Raw genomic sequence first — 21,241 nt, 5'->3', positions numbered from 1 at the left:
TTTGAATATTTTAATTTTCCTCGTTGATTTCTTATTATGGCTCAATTCTCTTGAAGACCCCTTGCAATATTTTTGGAAGTATTTTTGTCTGAAATTTTACAAGTCCTTACACTTTTAAGTAGAAAAAAAAAACATGTTAAAACATACCAACAAAAACTCCCACAAAGATATTCAAACTCAAACTTACTGGACAGCCATCGACTTCATAAACAACATCAAAGATTTGTTTCTGGCCTTCGGTCTTCCTTTTGTCCTCGTTGATGTGACTGTTGGTAGAGTTTATGTCAAGAATAAACAGTCAGAAGCGCAGAAACAACTGGAAACCACCTCCATCCGTCAAACATTGTCATTCTGACAGAACATTTGACCATTTTGTTTCAATGTGCAGCATTAAACAGCAAAAATAGCATAAATAAACGAGTAAATAGATAAATAAGCAACTAAGAGATGAATAAAAAAAATAGATAAATAAAGAGTAGCTATCTCCAAATTAAACCACTATGAGGGAAAGTGACTCAAAATGTAATTTTAAATACAAAAACATAAATGATGGGTAATTTAAGCTTAACATGCACACTACTATTGATTCTACTGATTCTATCATACCTATATATGCATCATTTTCAAACAGTGATAATGATTTTGTTTGCCCCCAGTAGAGTACTCTATGTTTGCCTGGCAACAATAAACACATACATACCAGTGCAAATACTGTAAATAAAGTATTAGTATTCCTCTGTTTCTGTAAAACCTCAGAATAGTCACAGAAATACCTTAACCTGACTAAATAAATATTGAGTCATTCATTTATTCCTCTTCTAAACCTGCTTGGTCCCAGAGTCACGGGCTGCTGGAGCCTATCCCGGCCCCTCATGGGCAAAGGCAGGGGACATCCTGGACAGGTTGCCAGTCTGTCGCAGGGCCCCAAATCACCCATGCACACTCACAATCACACCTAGGGACAATTTAGAGTAACCAATGAACCTATGAAGCATGTTTTTGGGAGGAAGCTGGAGAGAACCCACGCATGCAGGGGAGAACATGCAAATTCCACACAGAAAGGCCCCCCATTGATATTCTGGTTCAGGTCCCCCAGCCGGGACTTGAACTTTTATCAAATTTGACTCAATACTTTGAAAATAGTTTCAGTAATCTCTGTAAGCCCTGTGGGATTTCCTAAATAACAGGGTACCAGCAGTTTCACACCACAAGTATCAACACAGCAGCATCTGTTTTAGCTAAGAAGGTCTGTGGTCTGAACAATCCCAGAGTTTGACATGAGTTAGCCACAATCTGTGGTGTTTTAGAAAATACTCGATCCAAAGGTAACAAGGCAGGCAGCAGTAGAAGCAGTATCTGACCTGATTACAAAGTTTGGAACTACTTTGGCTTTTTCAACATTGGTGTGCATCCCAGCAACATCTGGGTCTGGTTTGTGTTCGAGCCACACTCTCCCAGGGGAAAGTTAAGCCAACTCACGTCATGACTTCTTTAAGCGACTCGATCGCTTTCTCCAACGTGATCTTGTCCGGGTTGTCATCAGACGTATGTTTCCTTATATCTGCAGTAGAGGAAAAAGTACAAGTCTGATAAAACAGAGATGGACAAGAAGAAACAACTACAATGACATTAGAATGGAGAGAGAAAGAGAGGTGCTGAAAAAACAAGTCTGGTGTAAATCATGTCAAGAATAAACGTATAAAGCAAAAGAAAACAAACAATAGCCTCAGTCTAAACATCAGGCTGTGCAATATTCCATTTGTTACCATTAAGCAGAAGCGCTACACTGGGAAGTCTCTGCACTGGTCTGATGAGCAGCTCCACCAGAGTCTGTCTGCCACACTCCGGCTTGGCCTGGTTAATCTGCACAACAATCCCTTTGTGACTGCATGTCGTGTTAACACAAAGACAAAACAACAACCTTTGTACACTCAGCATGCAATGCTACATAATGCCTGTAAGTAGCATACTGGATATTACAAAGTTAGCATGTGGGGCAGCTGTGGTGGAGAGCAGGCGACCTCTGATCGGGACGTTGCAGATTTGGAGCAGTCATCAATGTGTGCAATCAGTGAATGGGACTGACGTGTTTTGGGCATCAAGGTAAAAAAATTTAAAAAAGCACAAACAGCTGTGGACATATAGCCAAATATGACAATGGATAAATGTGCTAACAAATGAATGGAAGATAAAAGCTCAGTTTAGATCTGACTCCCTTTTGTTCTTTTGTGCCTATTGTTCAATACATGTATGAACACATGCCATGTTTGTAATAGTCTTGTTTGTTAAGTGGTTTACAGGTTTTGTTTTGTCAAATTCTTGGTGGCGTTTGTATCATAAAACTTAAAAAAAAACTTTTTTTTTTAAACAAGCACTATTTAAAGAATTACTGCACTAAAATAGGTGTTTTAGTGTTTTTAACATCATCTTGTAGCATTTTTTATTCAAAAAATGGGCTTTGCTAACAAGTTACTTTTGAAGCCGGATGCAGTGCCTTCCAAGGACAGTCTTAGCAGTTAGTTAATCAGCAGCTCGGCTCTCGTTTCCCCACTACGAGTGATAAAGCGGCTGGGTCGTTACAATGCTTATGCGGGAAAAAAAGAAAAAAAAAGGTACCGAAACGGTACAGAAGTGAACCGAACCATTTACCTTGTGTATCATTACACCCCTAGACACCACTAATGTTACTGGGACTGTAAGCTAGCAGTACAGCCTGAAAACAGATGAGAAGGGGAGGGGGCAGGCACAGAGTTAGCCTGCCCACATTTGTAATAAACTCCTGCAGCTCTGCAGAAACTATGCCCTAGAAAACAACACAGGTTTTTGGATTGTGCCTAAAAACTCTATAATGATGATTTAAAGACCCCTGGGAACCCTTTGACAACTGATTAAAGGATGATCAGAGTGAGATTTAACCATACACCACTTGCCCTATAAATGCTTAGAAACAAAAAACATTTAATGATTTTGTTAATCAAAATCTCTTTGATTTAAGTTTCATTATCATCATTTTCATTATAATCTTTAGTCCAATTAAAAATTTTGATAGTCAATATTTAGGAAATAACCTCATGCACAACACTCAAATGACACGCATCTGTGCATTCACATAAAATTGAAATTCAACGCCCCTGCCAGGCAAACCATGTTAGGTGTGAACACCGCTCAATACTGGTGCCAACCTCTAACCACCAGGAGCAAAGTGTGTTGCCCAAGGACACTTCAACACATGGGCGGGCAGGACAAAAACCAAAACTGTGATTTTCCAATCAGAGGTCCACCGCTGTACCTTTGCACCATGGCCGCCCGATGAACTTTCACACAAATACGGCAAACCCAAATGAACAGGAGTGCACTTCTATATGACAGTTAGAAAAAAGATCATACCTTCAGAAATGCATGGAAACGTGGCTTTTGTTTCTCACATCGCACAATCGTCTCCTTGCTCATTTCAAAAAAGTTGACAAAAGGAGGATAGGCTTTCACCAGTTCTTTAGACTAAAAGGAAAGAAAAATCATTTTCCATTCAGATCTATAATACACAGTTTTACACGAAAATACAAGCATTAAACTCACGTATTTGAGAAAGATGTTTCCCACGCTCCTGTTTTCTGACCAGTCAGACAGAAGCTCCTCTAAGTCGTTCTAAAGAACAAAGCAACATTAAAGCCCTTCTCTGGAAGTGGCATCTCACTGCTCCAGAGTGTTCTACCTTTATTTGAGTGTGGACCTCAAAGATGTCGGGGATGTTTCCAAAAATGGTCTTAACTTCTTCTTGGGCAAGGATGGCACCCCCGACCTGCCCCTCTTTTTCCAATGGATGTTTAAAAAGCTAAAAAGGGAAAAGAGGTAGAATAAGAATCACAACAATAAAAGATGATTATATTTATTATTTTATCAGGACGCGTCTTTGTTTGAGACTGGGAGATAAACCCACTCTAAGACGCTGCAAGCTTCAACTTTCAATTGTTTATATGTGCAGTGCCCATCAAGAGTTACAAAACAGGCTGACAACAGTGGATTAAACAGATTGACCTGTTTGCTTCTTGATGTTTGAGTCAAGTCAAGAAAAGAATAGAAGCTCAAAATTATTTTTAGAAGCAAGACAAAGAGGCCCTTTTTTTTTTAACCTGCTGGGATTAACTAAGATTTTTAAGAAAGTGCCCAACCAGACACTGGTGTGAGGAGACGGTCTACCTGACTAATGAGGGAACATCAGGACAACGCAGTGCGAGCGCTGATACCTACCTGTAGGATAGTGCTCAAGATGTCCACATAGTTACTTTCTGTCTGATATAGTTCCCTGGAGACCTGCCACCTTGCCGACTGCTTTGAAAGAACCGGAGTTGAACTCTCTGCACGCAGACACAGAAAGTTAGCACCAAACTAAGCAACCAAGAGCAGCACATGGTATCCACATGATTTTCCTTTGATAAAGTAAACATATAAACATTGTAAGAGTTCACAGTTCTATACAGAATGTTGTACTTAAGACAATAGATGTGTTTGACATTTTTGACATGTTTCAAATTTTGTATTAGCTGATCAAAACACTACATCTGCTGTGGCAGACAGCAGAGGATACAAAGGCACAATCTCTGAGAAGCGTGATGCTCTCTGAACCAAAGTGAACTATTTTTCCTGAACAGTCAGTCCGTCTCAAAAGAAACTGAGTGGAACCAGATGCAGCTGTTAAAACATCAGTATGACAAATTCTAAGTTGGCGTCTATTAGGCCTGCACAATATACCACAAATTTATCATTATCGCGAAATCAAGCTGTACAATATGCATACCACAAAAGACGGCAAAAATCGCAATAAATGATTACCTTAAATGTGCTAAAACAATCTCATGGCAGCTTGAAATATTGAATAAATGAAATAAATCCCTTTATGCATTTAACCAATCAGAAGGACCCGTTTACGTTGTTGATCAATCAGATGAGCCCTTTTATGTTTGATGTTTGCCTCCTACGTCGACAAGGGTCATTTGGAGTATAATTTTTAAACTGTTCCAGTGAAATGGAAATGATGTTTTTGTTTTTTTTGCTATTTGTTTATATACCGCAATTTATATCGTTATCGCAATATTAATTACCAATATCGCGAGTTTTCCTCATATCGTGCAGCCCTAGCGTCTATTAAAAAAAGAGTTTTTTTCCTTTCAGGTGCTCCCTTTCGCACTTGCCAGGGCAAATGATCCACCTCCATCTAACCCTCTTCTCTGCATACTATCCTCCATCCATGAAGCTCCTCTTTGGTCTTCCTCTCTTCCCTGTAGCTCCACCCTCAGCATCCTTTCACCATCATCCTCCCTGTTCCTCCTCTCAAACATCTCCATCTGCTTCTCTGCATTTATCTCCAGAACATCTATCATGATCTGTTCCTCTGATGGATTCATTCCTGATCCATCCTGGACCTAAAGAGAACCTCAACATCTCTGCTACCTCCAGCTCTGCCTATGACACCCAACCGTGTTTGCAATTGGTACATAAAAAAAAATGAGATTTTGACAGACCGTGCACTTCTCAAAATCGCTACCACATCAGTAAGCATGACTGAAATTAATCATATATAAGGCGCTCCATCTTATAGCGCATACTGTCATTTTTTTTGTGGGGGGAAAATGAAGGCTTTTAATGTGTGGAAAATAGAGTCAGTATTGTTTCTATTGTATCCATTACTCTAAAAGTGGGAAGAGGCCATAAAAACGACACTTCCCTCCACAATGTTTTGAATGAGGAGGTTCTGCTTACAAAGTTTGTGTCAAGTCACAAAAAAAAAATCTATTTAATAAAGGAATATCCTCAAAACTGCCTGCTCTAGCACCTACCGCTTCCTCCGACACAGCAGTTACAGGCGGATGTACCAAAACCAAGAAACCCTCCTCAAAAGTTCACTAGAGACTGTCTGCAAAAGCTGTTCAATTAAACTCAACTTTACAAACATAAAACCTGGGTACAAAATAAATCATGATAGGATTGGGTTTAAAAAAGAAGAATACTGAATGCTAGACCATTGACAGGTTATAAAAATGATCAATTAAAAGTATTTTTTATTTCTTAGGCTGCAATTCGATTTAGAAAGAATGGCCACGCCCATGTAGAGGAGATTTTGGAAACAGCGGCTTCAGATAAACATGAAATATGGCTTTAAGACATTTAGGTTGTGGGATTCTGATTAAAAACTTCGTAATCATAATTAAAACACCACTTGGAACGTTAAAAAATGTTATCAGGACTGGGAAATGTAACCTTTTCAACAGGATCATTTGGAAAGTTTGTGTTGTCACTACGATTTTAAAAGAGTTTGTTCACAACAAATGACTCGACCCAACCACTAACCATGAATGAGGTAAAATGTAATACCTCAGAAACTCTGAAAAATGGCAGAGAAATCCTAAAATCTTCCCCCATGAATTTAGACTTATGGACACAACTGTTCCTACAGACTGATCTAATCCAAGCGTCACATGCTCACAATCTCCTCACTGTTTGGAACCAGATCTCCAGTTTAAATTAAATCTGGAGCTCTAATTGGAATACAAATATAAAAAGGAGTTTCAGTTCAACTTTTCTCCTCTAAGCTACTAAGTACAGTTTTATATGTCTGGGGATATGAGGCCTCCCTTTATTTCCAACACATCCACTTAGATTTTAGAACCTAACCTTCACCGGCTCCTTGCTGCTCCTCCTCTGGATGTTGGCAGATATTTGCACTAAGGCGAGACACTTTCCTTTTGTCTTCCGTGTCTGTCCTGATTCTCTTTTCTCTGGTTTTCCTTCTTCTCATTCTATTCCTCTTAACAGAACTTTCTCCTACTCTGCCTTCTGGGTTGACGACAGGTATTATCGATTCTTATGAAGAAAACAGATATGGCTGAAGTATACAGTAAATGACAGAGTGGAAAAGGCTCAAGCAGGTCCAGTTGTACTGTAATCTCTCCTTTGCTCTCACCTGTCAAGCCCTTGCATGTCTCCGGAGTGTTGGAGATGTCAAGCAGGGAGCCAATGGACAGGGAGTTCTCTGCTGAGGCTCTTTTGCGTGGGGGGGGAAAGGGCGACATCTCTGTCTCCTTGCTGAGCTGAGCCAGAGTGTCTTTTAGACGGCGGCGCTTGCGGTTACTGTTAGGCGTGGTGAGTGACAGGAGCGACACGGCTTTCTTCATGGCCGGGCTGTCATTCTACAAAGAGCAGAAAAAGAGCAAGAAAGAAGCGATGAAAAGATGGGCTCCAGGAGAAAAAAAAGACAATTTAGCCAATTTGTGATTAAATGCCAATTGCTAAAATATTTGTCCTAGAAAATGAAGAGGTCTACACATTAGACTTTCAGAAGGCTTGACTTCTTGTTCTCATTTTTAGGAGAAATTACCATTTTCACAAATGCTGGTTTTATTTAGACTTTACTCGTAATTTTCTCTTCTTTTTCCTTTAAACTGGTCAGGATTTTGTTTTTTCATCATTTGTTTTTTTCCTTTTAATCTTGGCTTTTATATGCATGGCCTGAAGAAATGCATCTAGTAATCAAACAATGACAGGAAGCATGTTACCTTTTCATAGAGATACATGGATTCACCTGCACGAGCATCCATCTGAATGCTTCCCCAGAACCACTGCATCATGAAGGAGGAGGAAATGAAGACCAAAAAAGATCAGGAAACATGCTAAAGTATTTGTTAAATCACAACTATAGACATTCCAGCTCAATGGAAACTGCCAGATTCTGATTTTTTTTTTTTTTAATTTGTTGGATCAAATAAAAGCAAGTGTTTGTCAACACGACCCCTGTGTTAGTAAGACTAGCTTACCTCCTGTTTGACCACATACAGCTTCTTGGAAGAAGTTAGCAATTCTCTGACAGAGTTTTCCTCCACAACCAGGTGAGTGCATCTCTCATCCCCAACCTCCAGATATCTGCCACCTTTCAGTTCCAACAACATACAAAAGTAAAAAAAGACCAATAATTTTTATTTACAGAGATTTTGAACGACATAGTTAGAAAACTAAAAAGGTCTAAAGAAATGCCAGCTTTTTCCCTAGAATGCAAATGGGTCATTTTTCAGAAACACTTTAAAACCACAGTGTGAAAGCTGAGTGGTCCAATGCAGAAATACACAAGTAAAAGGCATGAAATGGCATTTATTTTGAGGACCATAGCTTGAACATGTTACAAATGTTCTGTTTTCAAACAGGATTGATCCGAAAAATAATTAGTCAAATCTAAACTTGGCTTTAGGCCTGCACAATATACCACAAATTTATCGTTGTCACGACATCAATCTGTGCAATATGCATACCGCAAAAGACTGCGAAAATCGTAATAAATGATTACCTTAAATGTGCTAAAACAATCTCATGGCAGCTTGAAATATTGAACAAATGAAATAAATCCCTTTATGCATTTGTTCAATATTGATGTTTGCCTCCTACGTCGACAAAGGTCATTTGGAGTGTAATTTTTAAACTGTTGCAGTGAAATGGAAATGATGTTTTTGTTTTTTTTGCTATTTGTTTATATACCGCAATTTATATCGTTATCGCAATATTAATTACCAATATCGCATATCGCGAGTTTTCCTCATATCGTGCAGCCCTACTTGGCTTGCATTTGAATTTCAATATTTTATTTTTAAGTTTGTAAAGAAATAATCTCTACATCCTTTTCTGTATTTTGGTACTGTGATTTCAAGATTTATTACACTGGTTAAAAGGAGTTAAAACAGTTTTAAAAAAAAGGAGCATTCATTAACTCAGTTCCACTAGATTACAGATTATATTGGATGCAAAACAATCATATATATTTTAAAAGAAACACACTTCATATTTGTGTAATGACACGAATCTTGATGTGAACTTTAACATGAAAACTGAGACCAAAATAAAGCCAGTTAGTCTTTTCAATCCCACTTAATCACAAAAACCAAAATCCATTCTAAATGAGAGGCACAAACCATGCTTCAGAGTCCTCTCTTCCATGTTGGCCTTCTCTTCCTCAGAGAAACCCAGAAAACTCAGAACACAGTCTTGGAACGGAGGAACTTTGAATTCCGATCGAAACTCCTCCTGGCCTGCGTGAAAATCTCTTTAGACATGAAGGAAGAACAGAAAAATGTCATGAAATATTACACCAACAGTTAACCCTTCAGGTTATTGAAAAAGGTCTTCATGTATTATGAATCATAAGAGACCAAAAGAAAAGGTCTCAATTTCTGCATTAATCACATTTGAACAGATCAGGGAAACTGTGGCACCTGGAAGGCCGTGATTGGAAGAAACTGTCTGAATCAGAGAGGTGTTCTATGTTAAAACACAAGGGTGTCCCACCAATACACGTGGCAGCAGGACACCCTAGAAAGCAGGACGACGATCGACTTTGAGGTTGTGTTAGGCGACGTTCGGCCTTGTGTCTTGTACACTGGGATAAAGAGAGGCAGAGCTGTCCACCGATCACTACCTGGTGGCAAGTTGGACTCAATACGCTCAATACTCCAGGAGGATCGCTAATCACTTCAGCGACAGCAGAGACACTCAGAGCCTGTGGCGTGGACTTCAGACATCACAGACTACAAACCTCCACCACAGACATGTGACAGCTCCATCTCTCTGCTGAATGACCTGAACTCCTTTGAGGCAGTGAACAGCACAACGGCCCAGAAAACTCCACCCTCTCCTGGAGACCAGGGGCCTCATTTATAAAACTTTGCGTAGGATTTGCGTCAGAAGTGGCGTACGGATGAAACATAGGACGTGCGTACGCACAGAAATATTCAGATTTATAAAACCGTACGCACGCACATCCTACGCATCTTTCCCTTAATAAATCACAACCAATTCTAAATGCAGCGCAGCTTTTGCGGCTACATGAGACGCCCATAGTTGCCCATAAATAGTCCGTGAAACGCCCACAAATGAATATTCATGGCTTGCGAAATCATGGCACACACCGAGGGGAAATGAAAAAAACGTAACTTCACTCAATGTGAAGTAGAATTTATCGTTGGTGAGGTGGAAAAGAGGAGAAAAATGTTGTTTGGAGGGCACAGTGTGGGCATTACTAATGCCAAAAAGGCACGTGAGCGGCAGACGGTGGCAGACGCCGGAAATGCTGTAGCCTCACAACCTCGGACCGTGGTTAAATTAAAAAAGAAATGGTCGGACATCAAAGTCGAGGCGAAAAAACTTCTAGCGCTCCATCGGGGGGGGGGGGGGGGGGGGGCACCGGTGCGCCAGATGGCCAGATGCACCGGGTGACCAGCGTAGTTCCTCCGAGTGCTCCTCTGTAACGTCGAGCCCAAAAGCCCGCAGAGGTCCAACAGGATGGCTTGAGGAAGTCGGAACCGGCTCATAAGCCACTCGTCCTCGTTTGCCAGCAAGTTTTCTTGCTGTCTAAAGATGCGTTCACTCCGAATTCTTCCATTTGCTACATCTTCTAAGAGCGCAAGATCAGCCATTGTGCGTCATTACGCATTGTGATGGGGCATTTTATTTCCCTCCATTTAGTTACATCTGACAAGCTACAGATGTCGGTAATAATCCACGTGGAAATGGGAAACTGATCAGCAAATGTAATTTCTTGTTGCTTTCTGAATGGTGAGACATACACAATACATTGTTTTATCAAAAATAAAACAAACTAAAGGCATATGCATGAATACCATAATTCTGTAGCTTATGAAGAAATGTTTTAATATGAAAACAACTTTCCCCAGTGGACAATTAATATGTCTGTCCGTCCGTCCGCACGCCCGCACATATATCTGCTCCGCCAGACGGACACATTAACGAGAATATCAGTTTTGTACATTATTTCGTTCTGTTAACTATATTATTTATGAGGATGAATAGCACACCACGGCAATATTGCAGAATATATTTCATTTTTCTTTTTGCAAATATGTGTTCATTTGAATTTCTGTTGTAATTTTCGTTTGATTGTTTTTGTTTGTTTCACTGCTGATCGATCAAACGGGTGTTGGTGTAGCTGTTAATTGTAAGACTTGCTTTGTGAAGTCTTCATGTTATTTCTGAGAGGCAGTATTGTCATTTTCACGTGTTTCTTGCATCTGCCGACGGCGTCGCCGTTTCTCATTTCACCCGTTTTTGTGCGTACGCCTGGGTCAGAGCTTGCGTGAAGGACCGCACATTTTCCCCTCAAGTTTGCTTTTTATAAATCTCAAGTATTGCGTGGAGAGTGGCGTACGCCTTCTTTTGTGCGTACGCAACGTTTATAAATGAGGCCCCAGGTGTTGTCGCTGTCTTCAGACAGCGTGATCAGATCCCTCAATAGGATCAATGCCCGAAAAGCCCCAGAACCAGACAACATCCCTGGTCGGGTGCTGAGAGACTGTGCGGGGGAGCTGGCCGACGTCTTCGCAGGCATTTTCAACATCTCTCTGAGTCAGGCTGTCAGCCCCACATGTTTCAAAGCGACCACCATCATACCCGTCCCTAAAAAGCCCTCTCCCTCCTGCTTTAATGACTCCTGTCCGGTTGCTCTGACTCCCATCATCATGAAGTGCTTCGAACCGCTAGTCATGCGGCACATAAAGTATGTCCTGCCCCCCTCCCTGGACCCATTTCAGTTTGCCTATCGGTCCAACTGTTCAACAGAGGACGCAATCTCAACTGCTCTCCCCTCTGCACTCACTCACCTGGAGAATAAGGACTCATATGTCAGGATGCTGTTCATTGACTTCAGTTCAGCATTCAACACCCCCCCCCCCCCAATGCTCCTCTGTGTAACTGGCTGCTGGACTTCCTGACGGGGAGACCACAAGCTGTGCGAGTCGGCAGCAACACATCCAGCACCATCATGAAAAACACGGGGGCTCCCCAGGGATTTGTGCTGAGCCCCCTCCTATTTACCCTTCTGACCCACGACTGTGCACCGACACACAGCTCCAACGTCTACGTCAAGTTTGCTGACGGTTGGTGCAGAGACCATAATCTCCTCCTGAACGTGGAGAAGACAAAGGAGATGGTTGTGGATTTCAGGAGAGGCCACACTCAGCCTGCTCCTCTGACCATCAACAACACAAAGAGTGAGCAGCACCAAGTTCCTGTGTGTGCACATCACAGACAACCTCTCCTGGTCTGAGAACATCACATCGCTGGATGGATAATCACAGCAGCGTCTCCCCTTCCTCCGAAAACTAAAGAAAGCAAAAGCCCCTCCCCCCATCATGCACACCTTCTACAGAGGCGCCGTGGAGAGCATCCTCACCAGCTGCATCACGGTGTGGTATGGCGCCTGCAACGCGTCCCGCCGGAATTCCCTCTAACGCATCGTGAGGGCAGCAGAGAGGATCATCGGTGACCCCCTCCCCTCCCTCCAGGACATCTACAACACCCGCCTCACCCGGAAAGCCCTCTGCATTGCAGATGACCCCACCCATCCATCCCACAGCTCCTTCAGTCTGCTGCCATCTGGGAGGAGACTACGCAGTCTTAAGGCCAGGACCAGCAGACTGAGAGACAGTTTTCTCCTCCAGGCTCTCAGGAAGCTGAACTCTCTCCCAGCCCTGCCCCCACTCCCCTCTTTTTGCCCCGTTGCCCTCCTGCTCTGCTGATCCCTGAAATACACACGTCACCTACCTCATCAGCACTAACTGCACCTTCCGCCAGTCCTCCAGTGCCGTAAAATATTTAAGTTAAACAAGGAACTATATTCACTTTATTTTCTCCTCTCACTTTTACATTGTTATTTTTTCTACTATTTATTGCCTCAACTATTTATTGTTTGTTTTATAGTACACTTTGAAGTTGTCTCCCCGTTTAAAACTGAAGCTGAAGAGAAACGGAATTTCAATTTCTATTTATGTGTCAACATTGCAGATTTTGACGATAAAGTTACTTTGACTTTGACTGGCTGGCGGCGAAGCACACCAGAAAGACTTGGCAGACCTAAACTTAACCAGTCCATATGTGGTTTGTGGGTTGTGAAAAGAAGCTTGACCATGGCCCGGTTCCAAGTGACCCATGAATCAGTGCTGGACCATGGCCCAGGGGTTGGGGACCACTGTGCTTGAGCATCCCATCCGTGTATTGCAGAAATACATACAATTTATATCAAAACTTTTAAAAGTAACATGGGTGTAAAAACACAGATTTCAAACTTACACATCATCTCTTCTTTCCCATGATTTTTGAATCCACAGTGGAGTGAGGATGGGAGTACCCATGCACACCGCCAGCTGAGATGAGAGAAAACCTCATTAAAACTAGGCGTGAGTATTGGCAAGAATCTAGCGATACAATACATATCGAGATACATCTAAAGACTTTACCAGAACAAATTTTCTCTTTTTTTTGTTAAATTGTCTGATATTAGACAACTACCTGAATATTAACATGCCTTTATCGTCATACAATGTTTTTATTTATAGTGCAAATTTATGGTGCTTTTTTTAATGATATATTGAGATATATTCGTTTTTAAAAAGGAACAGTCAGCATAGTCAAATTTACACAAAATAACTTTCAGTATAAGAAATAAAAAACAGAATGAATCCAGAATTGATTCAATTTCAATTCACTTGTTTGTGATTTAATTAAATACTGCTCTTAGATAATATTGATATAAACTGAAAAAAAACCTAATATTAAGGGCTTGGATATTGTCTTGAAGTTAAGTCATAGCAACTGGACCTTCACCAGAATTGACATTGCATGTTCTTAGAAGAGACAAGAATGAATTGTGATGTACAAACCCTGTACTTCTCTCCATGGGTGGAGTATGCAACAAGATGAGTAACCTTGGTGCTGAAGTCTTTCCGGATTGTTCCACCCATGTGATGGACCAGATTCACCAAGTTCTTCTACATCCAGAATAGACAGCAAAAACTCAGCATCACACTCAACATCAACGACCATGTCTTAGATTAATGACTTCTACATTCTTGGTTTGGATCCATATGATGGATGTGTGGCTGATGTTACATCTAAACCTGAATATTTGTATAAAAATGAGAATGCTGAATGAACCCACCATCTCCTCTTTGTTCCTGAAGCCTGTTAAACACAGCGACAGGTTGAGCATAGCAGTGCAGTAAAGAGGACGGCATGAGAAGAGCATTGGCTGCCGGGAGACAGAAAAGAGCAATGAGAAGCTGAACTTCACTGCAGAAATACGCTTTTTAATCACCATGTTTTTGTCCTAAGGCAGGGGTCTGAAACCTTCAACACCAAGAGAGCCATTTGGAGCAATTTCTTACTGACAAAAACCCAGTAGGAGTTTTAAAGCCATTAAAAAAAATAATCAACTACATAGCTTTGCATTTATGTGGTTACTTTATGCCACCAGTATGTATACTGGTGTTTTTTTGTCATTAATAAAAACATAAATGCATAAAGAACATTTATATATTTTTTCCAGGGGTGTAGTCAAACAGGAAAATTCACAGTCTGGTTAATTTAGTCCGAACCAAGTCCTGAACCTTACATTTGATCTGTATTCAGAATGCCATTCAGTTACAGTGTTGGTTAATGTAATCAATTTTCTGATACATTATAGGGTAAGATAAAGTATTTTCATTTGACCGTAGCAGTATTTGATTTACATGGCAATACTTTGTGTAACCAGATGCTTCAATATTTAGTAAAATGTTTGTTTTTAAAATTTAAAGAGTTTTTTTTAAATGTCCATCATAAGAGGCAGTTGATATTATATGTATAGAAGAAATATAGATGTAAGTACTGACATCTGAGTAGGTTTCGTTGCTGTTGAATATTGGTATCGAAGGACAACCAAGAATTGGGGAGGACAACCAAATATTACTTGCCAGATTTTCCCCCCCTTATTTCTAACGCTGAAGAACCAATTGTTGACACACCCCTTTCCCTCAGCGTACCCCAGGCTGCCGACCCCTGGTAAAGGCCCCTTCACAAAACGTGTACAAATACGCATGTTCAGACTTCCAGCTAAACATTATTTAGAAGTATAACTCGGCTTACAGAAGTAAAATCATGTTACAAACGTTTTGTTCAATCTGTGCATTCAATGATTGTTTGCACAAAGGCTTTTGATTGAGTGGAAATCTTAGCAGTGGTGTACAAAACTTCCACAGTTTATCTTTCTGTTATAGAAGGACCTTAGCCATAATTTCATATAAATGACTACTTCAAATTCAATCATGCAGAATAAGTAGCCCTTTTTTTCTTAGAATTATCACCATCTTATTCTTTCTTTAGCCAGAGAGCCAAAACAAAGTGTTAAGAGACACATGTGGCTCTGGATCCTCAGGTTGCAGACCCCTGCCCTAAGGCAATAAACAGCCAAGATAAGATTAGTTAAAGTGAAAGTATTAAAGGCTTACTTCTTCTTTCGCAGCACAGTGAAAGACAACAGGAGGCCCTACAATTCGGTTGTCCCGCCTGTGAAGAAAGCTGTAGTCTGAGGTGTCAAAGTCTGTAAGGACAAACACCGTCTCAAACTCTGCACCGTCGCCTTCTGCAAACTCCTGAACATTATCCGTCACCAAGAACGGAGTGTTTATGTCCTGAAAAAGAAGAATCACAACGAAAGCAAACCAATGAGTGGTTGAAGATGAGTCTTACTGTATTATGACAATCATCTTGTCTTGTTAAAAGCCTTCCCTGGTACTGAAGAGAGAATTGAACGTCCAGACAGCAACAAGACAGACCAGCATAACAACAGAGGATATCTCTGTACCTGCCAGGTTCCGTCTGCAGTTTTGTTAGGTTAAAGGGTGTAAAAGCAGAATTTGATGTAAACAATTTTAAACATGTAGCTTCCTTGAATTTTCTACTAAAATGACTGCAGCACTGACAGGTTCAGAAAAATCCAACCCCACCGCAGACTCATGAATAAAGAAAGATCTCAAAACATTAAATACATTTCACAAAAGTCAAATCAGTTTAGATAATGCAGTGAAAAGCCAGAATGGTATTCTTTCACTCAAATAAATAGATAACAAGCTCAAACTTGCTATTTCCAAAAGTCAACTCAACAAGAGAAGCTTGTGAAGGACTTTGTTCATGTTTGGCCTACAAGCATGCACCAACATTCCAGAAACAAATATCACCCAGAAACCCGTTCAGCTGTGAGTCAAGTCTTAGAGGGTGATTGATGAAGAAGTCAGTGAGAATCAGGGCCAGAAGTGGTGCTTTCCCAAAGATCCCATCCATGTAAAACAGTCAAACAGAGAAACAGACTCTGTACTGACCATGCTGACTATAGATTTTATCATCATTTTCTCCTTGGCACTCGCATCACCTTCTCTTATCTTTACCACAGGTACCTCCATCATTCTGATGGCCTAAAAAACCAAAGACAAGCATTTAATGAACACATGATATAAAAACAGATTTAAAAAGGGCTAGAGGAGGCGAGGGGGGGGTAAACCACAACGCACACATGCGCATCCACACCAGGAGTGTGCCTGTAGCTGGTGGGAAGAAGATTGCGCCTGCTCTGTGGCCTTGCAAAATCCAAAGCCAGTGACTTCAAACAGAAGCAACACTCTAGATGGTCTTAGCTGCAGAACCAAAGAACTTGGTGTTTTGATATAAATGTTTTAGATTTAAGGTCTATAGTGGGGATCTGGAAAGAGGATTACCAAAGATTACCAAAGAAAAGATGGGCTTCTGCTACCTGTTGATGAGGTTTGGGGCTTTTGGTTAAGCAGGGTGTACTTGAAGAGGTTGCAGGCTGACCCGTCCCTCTGTGCCTCAGGTGACCAACAATGGTTTCTTTAAGTTTAGAAATTAACCTACAGCCCTTACTGTTCAACTGAAAACTCAGAGACATAAAGGACAAATCATGTCATATTTTGGTCCTTGTGTGGCCAAAGTTGTCAAAATTCATCCGACTTCAACAGGATGACATGGAAAAGTTCACACATGTGGTCACAACGTAGCAAGATGAAAGCAAATGAGTCAGCAGCAGCATTTATCAACTTCATCTAATTGAAGACCCACTCCAATGAAAATCGTATGTGGGGGGGGGGGGGGGGGGGGGGGTCTGACGAAGGACATGTATATATAATGAAAACGCTTCTGAATATTTCTGCTCTGCTCCATTCTGATGGATCCAGCGTGAGACCAGCAGATCCATGAACGTCTTTGTTTTCCTGGTCTGAGCCGGAATCTGGATCAGAACTGGTCAGACGGCTGCATAGCTCCAATTTAGCTCATCATTTTGCACCACTAATGTTTGGTTGGGGGAGTGAAGGGCTGTAAATTAGTTGAAAAGAGTGTAAACAGAGAGCTCTCAGCAGCGGAGAGGAGAAGGGTGCTGGGGCTGCTTTATGCCAACAGTCTGTCCCATAATTTGGAGGTTGATTTCTACTGGGGTAAGACAACTGTCAATAAGAAACGTAAGCACAGAAACAAAACTGCGCACAAATTAATACTTTGTACACAATTTTTGAAATAATGAATACATTTAGTTTTGCGTTCGACATGTCTTCGTTCTGAATACGACTCTTGCTTGTCTTGAACTTGAAATTTCCCTTGCCAGCGTCAGAAATAGGTCACGGGGGCATTTACATCGAGTAAGTGCATCGATTCAACTGAGTCAGCATGCGGGTTGAGTCTTGTTTCTTAAACTCAAACTGTTTGGAATGTTATTGATGCCCTGGAAGGGAAATACTTTGATTCCATAGCTCTGTTGAATAAAAAAAACAGCTGATGACAGCAGCTGATTAAGTAAACCAGTTGTTGGTTTTTAAAGCTTTTTTGAGCAAAGGTCATTTTTTTCCTAGACAGAAATCCTGTGGCACACCAGCAACCACAAAAAAAGAGAAACTCTATAGTCTGTATTGATCTATTGATCTACAGTCTCTCCACAATCTCACCTGCATGATTTGGAATAATTGAGGCAGAAATATTTGAAGTTGCGGCTGTTTTTCCTAAAAGTTGTGACAATATGTTGTTTTCCCTCCAGTTGATTAAAGTAAAATTTTATGTAAACTTCACAAAAACCAAATAAAAGGAGATTCATTCTAAATGGTTATTTACTTTTATGTTTCTGCCAGAGAAACTGTAAATTTTTACAAATATATAAATTTGATAAATTGATTAATTTCAGACAAAAAAGACCAACATTTTATCCATGTTTATAAGTTTCACTGTAACGTCACAAACAGTGAACAGGCTGAACTTTTATTCCTTTCTCTCTTGTTTAAATCAGGGGTTCTCAAATTGCGGCCCGGGGGCCAATGGCGGCATGCGGGAAGATTTCTTTGTGGCCCTCAATAAAAGAGCCAGAGCAGGTTCCTTTGTGGAAAAACGTGTTTGCGTGAAGAAAAGACACTTTCAAGCCAAGTGGACTAACTTTGTCATACCACATGGGCTGAATAAAGTCATGTGCCTTATTTGCAAGCAGGTAAATGCAACACTCAAAGTATTCAATATAAATCCTCACTTTGTTACAAATCATAAAAACTATGATAAATTTACTCCTCTGATTAGGTGTAAAAAAAAAGTCAAAAAAATAAAAGAGAGATAGTAATAAGAGAATGATGAAGCAAAATAAGAAAACCCCCAGCAGGTGGCGGAGGGATCCCCGCTTTCCTGCTGCCACCCCTGTCCCGTCTGCCCGCCAGCCGACGGCGGCGTGCAGCGACAAGGAACCGGTGGCGGAGATCCCCGCTTCAGCGGCCAGTTCATTATTGGGACAGGCGGGGTGGGCGCGCTCACACGAAGTATTGTGAATTGGTTTCTTACTGACAGACTCCTTACCGCATACTCCTGCTGCACTGCAGAAACTAGGTTATTGTTTGTAATCATAATTGAAAGACCTCTGGGAACACTTTAACGACGAATCAAAAGATGATCGCAGTGGGACGTTGAACACACCATTTGACCAACTATGATTGGTGTATCTTTAGGGGTTATATTCATGAGGTACCTGCAGTGTTTTAACAAGAACTTGATTTCTCCCAGCTTCTCCCACCAGGACAACCCGCGTCTCCACCTTTGGCAGCATTTCTAAGTAAAATGAAAAAGCAGAGTGTTAACATGGCAGTGGCCATAGGAGCTGTCCAAATGAACCCACTAAAAGAAACAGATTGATGCGGCAGGTTCTAGCAGACTATGGCTGCATGTCAAATGAGGATATGCAGTCTCAACACACATTCAGGGTTCTCACTTAAAAAAGGCCCCACAAAAATGTTAAATAACAAATAGATTTTCTCAGTGATTGACTCTGTAACACGACTTAGCAGCAAAATGTCCTACGATGCTGAAACCACAAACTGAAGGAAGAAAAGTTCCATATAAAGAATAACTGGCATTTTTTCATCCAATGATAAATTGGAAATTAAATATAGACCAAAGCAAACAATTAATGTTGCAAAAGTGTTTTGTCCTAAAGCTACAATGTAGTTACTTTTATTGACAATATATGGAACATTTACGTCAGGATTTAGGCTTTTCATATACCAACTCTACTTTCTAATAATCTGACAGAAAAATACATTGATTTGGCCCTGAAACTCTGACATGTGAGGGCAGGTGGGACGAAATAATCCTAACCCCTTCTTCCCACCACATCACTAATGACTGCAGGAAAATAACATCATTATTTAGTAGCCTATGCTGGAGTTTTCCCCCAAAAAACCAGAGAGAGAGAGAGCTGATGATGTTCCATGAATGTAGCTTCATCAGTGGCTCTGTATTCGTCCAGCAGACAGTCTGATCTGCAGTGGGGAAGATCACTGAGACATCCCACCTGAGGGCCAGCAAAGAAGGCAGAGGGGGTTTCCCACTGATGATGCAGATCTTCCAGACTAAACCGCACACATCCTGACAGTGTCTAACGCAAAAACTAGTCATGGCTAAAGTCGACATACTTGTTTACTCTGTTACTTATGTTTGCCCCACTGTTCATGCTGTAATGTCTGTGAATATTTACATTCTGTCCGCTCTTTCTTCATCTTTTCTCTTGATGAACTTCGGTTGATGTTCGTTTCAAGAAGTTGGAAGACAAACTCCAAAAAGGAGGAGAAACTACAACTTCTCACCTTCTTCATCTTCACATGCTGCTGCCAGAAAAGTGTGGTCACTGGTGACTTCAGCAATCCTGGAGTCACACACCGAGGAGTCCACCAACAGACTCCGAGCTGCCCCCAGAGACAGCATGCTGCTGTCCGCCATGGCGCGAGCACAACACCAGCAAACTCTTCAAGCTAGCAGGAGAAACATGGATGGAGTCACGATGACAACTGTTGGTTAGACACGAACTCCGTCTCTGTTTACAGGCTGTCAATGGACTCAACTTTAACCTAAAAATGGAAACGCAGACAAACGCACACAAACAGTTGCTGTAGATGACAGGCTAATCGTTAGCGACAGCCACTGGCCCTTTCAGGGGGCGCTTGCCTTGACATGATCATGATGATGCGGGGATAAAAAGTGGAACTTAACTTACGATGTTTTGTTGTCCGAATTTCTGATACTAACGGGTGTCAACCAAAGGAAAGGGCTTGATAGATGCAACTGGCTGCTAAAGTAAATTAACTTCGATTAGCTAATTAGCTAACTTTGGCGACAAAGCTAATGAGTCAGCTGTTAATTCGTAAACGTCTATCTGTGGTCTGCGCGAAAAGAGTCACAATAAACCAGTAAATAAAAACAAATGGCACAAAGTTCAAATACCGTATCAAAGCATTACGTCCTCCATAAGTGAAGGTAGTCCAAACAAGCGTCTCGGTTTGTTGACAGCTTCGTGGATCCGGGGCTTCTGTGAAGCTCAATTCAAAAAGCAAAGCACACAACGGCGAGCTCTCCAATTGGACAAGAGCGCCGTGACAAAAACAGCGTCATTCAGGCGAGCAAGCTAATTGGTCCGTTCATTCAAATCGGGACGCACTCATCACTTTCGACACGCCCATGTTGCATTTAGGAAGTGTCGGAAAAAAGCTGACACACACCATGTGTTTGTTAATAAAGTCATTGTTTCATATCCATTTATTAATACTTTTATAATTATTTACCCAATGGAGTTTCGGTCCACTTTCCAGACTTTTCGGCGCGTAGATGTTCCTCCCTGCAGAGTTTGCAGCTGGCATCACCACGACCACTTTTGAAAAACGTCATGAAACTGATTTTTCAGCTAAGCTTTTAACACAGCACAAGACTCGGCTCTGCTAATGTATTTTTCTAATGCTTTTTATCTGTAAACTTTTAATTACCATGTTAAATATTTTTTTATATTTTACTTTCTTCATAATTTTAATCTTTTATTGCCGATTTGATGTTTAGAGTTTTCAGGCTCCTT

General features: G+C 41.0%; 1 protein-coding gene across 8 annotated transcripts in view; it reads right to left on the bottom strand.

Moving 5' to 3' along the window:
• Positions 1-20,755, bottom strand: part of ect2 (epithelial cell transforming 2) — a 39,051-nt gene extending 18,296 nt beyond the window's left edge. For 2 of the 8 annotated variants that reach the window (XM_011494490.4, XM_004067575.5), the window contains exons 1-20: positions 20,620-20,755; positions 19,986-20,150; positions 18,872-18,951; positions 16,185-16,277; positions 15,315-15,497; positions 13,988-14,077; positions 13,710-13,817; positions 13,120-13,193; positions 8,952-9,082; positions 7,809-7,921; positions 7,551-7,613; positions 6,959-7,184; positions 6,670-6,858; positions 4,249-4,355; positions 3,713-3,832; positions 3,577-3,645; positions 3,388-3,498; positions 1,767-1,863; positions 1,480-1,561; positions 188-266 (exon numbers count right to left, since the gene is read on the bottom strand). In XM_011494490.4, the coding sequence (XP_011492792.1) occupies positions 188-266; positions 1,480-1,561; positions 1,767-1,863; positions 3,388-3,498; positions 3,577-3,645; positions 3,713-3,832; positions 4,249-4,355; positions 6,670-6,858; positions 6,959-7,184; positions 7,551-7,613; positions 7,809-7,921; positions 8,952-9,082; positions 13,120-13,193; positions 13,710-13,817; positions 13,988-14,077; positions 15,315-15,497; positions 16,185-16,277; positions 18,872-18,951; positions 19,986-20,118 (2,148 nt within the window). In that variant the 5' untranslated portion in view covers positions 20,119-20,150; positions 20,620-20,755. The remainder of the gene's footprint in view (positions 1-187; positions 267-1,479; positions 1,562-1,766; positions 1,864-3,387; positions 3,499-3,576; positions 3,646-3,712; positions 3,833-4,248; positions 4,356-6,669; positions 6,859-6,958; positions 7,185-7,550; positions 7,614-7,808; positions 7,922-8,951; positions 9,083-13,119; positions 13,194-13,709; positions 13,818-13,987; positions 14,078-15,314; positions 15,498-16,184; positions 16,278-18,871; positions 18,952-19,985; positions 20,151-20,619) is intronic. The other 6 variants (XM_011494503.4, XM_078945485.1, XM_011494496.4 and 3 more) reach the window with 3 other exon arrangements.
• Between the last annotated feature and the right edge of the window lie 486 nt (positions 20,756-21,241).

Source organism: Oryzias latipes, chromosome 4, assembly GCF_053564925.1.
Source record: "Oryzias latipes strain Hd-rR chromosome 4, Olatipes_Hd-rR_3.1".
In the NCBI taxonomy this organism is placed as follows: Eukaryota; Metazoa; Chordata; class Actinopteri; order Beloniformes; family Adrianichthyidae; genus Oryzias; species Oryzias latipes.
Note: the sequence above shows the minus strand (reverse complement) of the source record. Positions and strands in the feature narration are given on the sequence as shown.